Here is a 479-nt window from a genome sequence, read left to right as displayed (position 1 = left end):
TTGTCTTTTATTATTTATATTTTTGTTTTGTTCATAAGGATTATTATGGTTTGATGTGTTATTTTCCTTTTGTTCCTTTTTTTCATTAGATGAAAAAAAAAAAAAATTTTTTATATTATTGAAAAAATTGGTAAATGTATTATTTTGTATTATTTGTTCTTTATTTTCAAAGAATGAAAAAACTTTAACATTTTTTATAAGATCTATATAGGAATCTATATAACTTTCATCTTTTTTTTTTTTTTTTTTCTTTTTCTTTTTCGTTTTCGTTTTCGTTTTCTGTTTTTCCTTAATATATTGAATATTATATGGTTCATTATATTGCATATTCATTTTGTTAATATGATAATTTTTTTTTTTATATTCTTCATCATATATATCATTATAATAATTATGAGCGTTAGTTTTACTACCCAACAATATTGATGAACTGGATGATATTTCATATTTTGTAGGATTCTTTATTTTTTTTATTAAAT

The 479-nt window shown here is 18.0% G+C and overlaps 1 protein-coding gene across 1 annotated transcript; it reads right to left on the bottom strand.

Moving 5' to 3' along the window:
* On the bottom strand, positions 1-479 carry PRSY57_0011600 (hypothetical protein; the record flags this gene model as incomplete). The annotated part of the gene is made up of 1 exon (XM_020114199.1): positions 1-479. A coding segment is annotated over one exon (479 nt), but the record flags the coding sequence as incomplete, so codon positions are not given.

The sequence above is a fragment of the Plasmodium reichenowi genome, assembly GCF_001601855.1.
Source record: "Plasmodium reichenowi strain SY57 chromosome Unknown, whole genome shotgun sequence".
NCBI classification, from domain to species: domain Eukaryota; phylum Apicomplexa; class Aconoidasida; order Haemosporida; family Plasmodiidae; genus Plasmodium; species Plasmodium reichenowi.
This window is presented reverse-complemented; position numbering and strand designations above follow the sequence as displayed.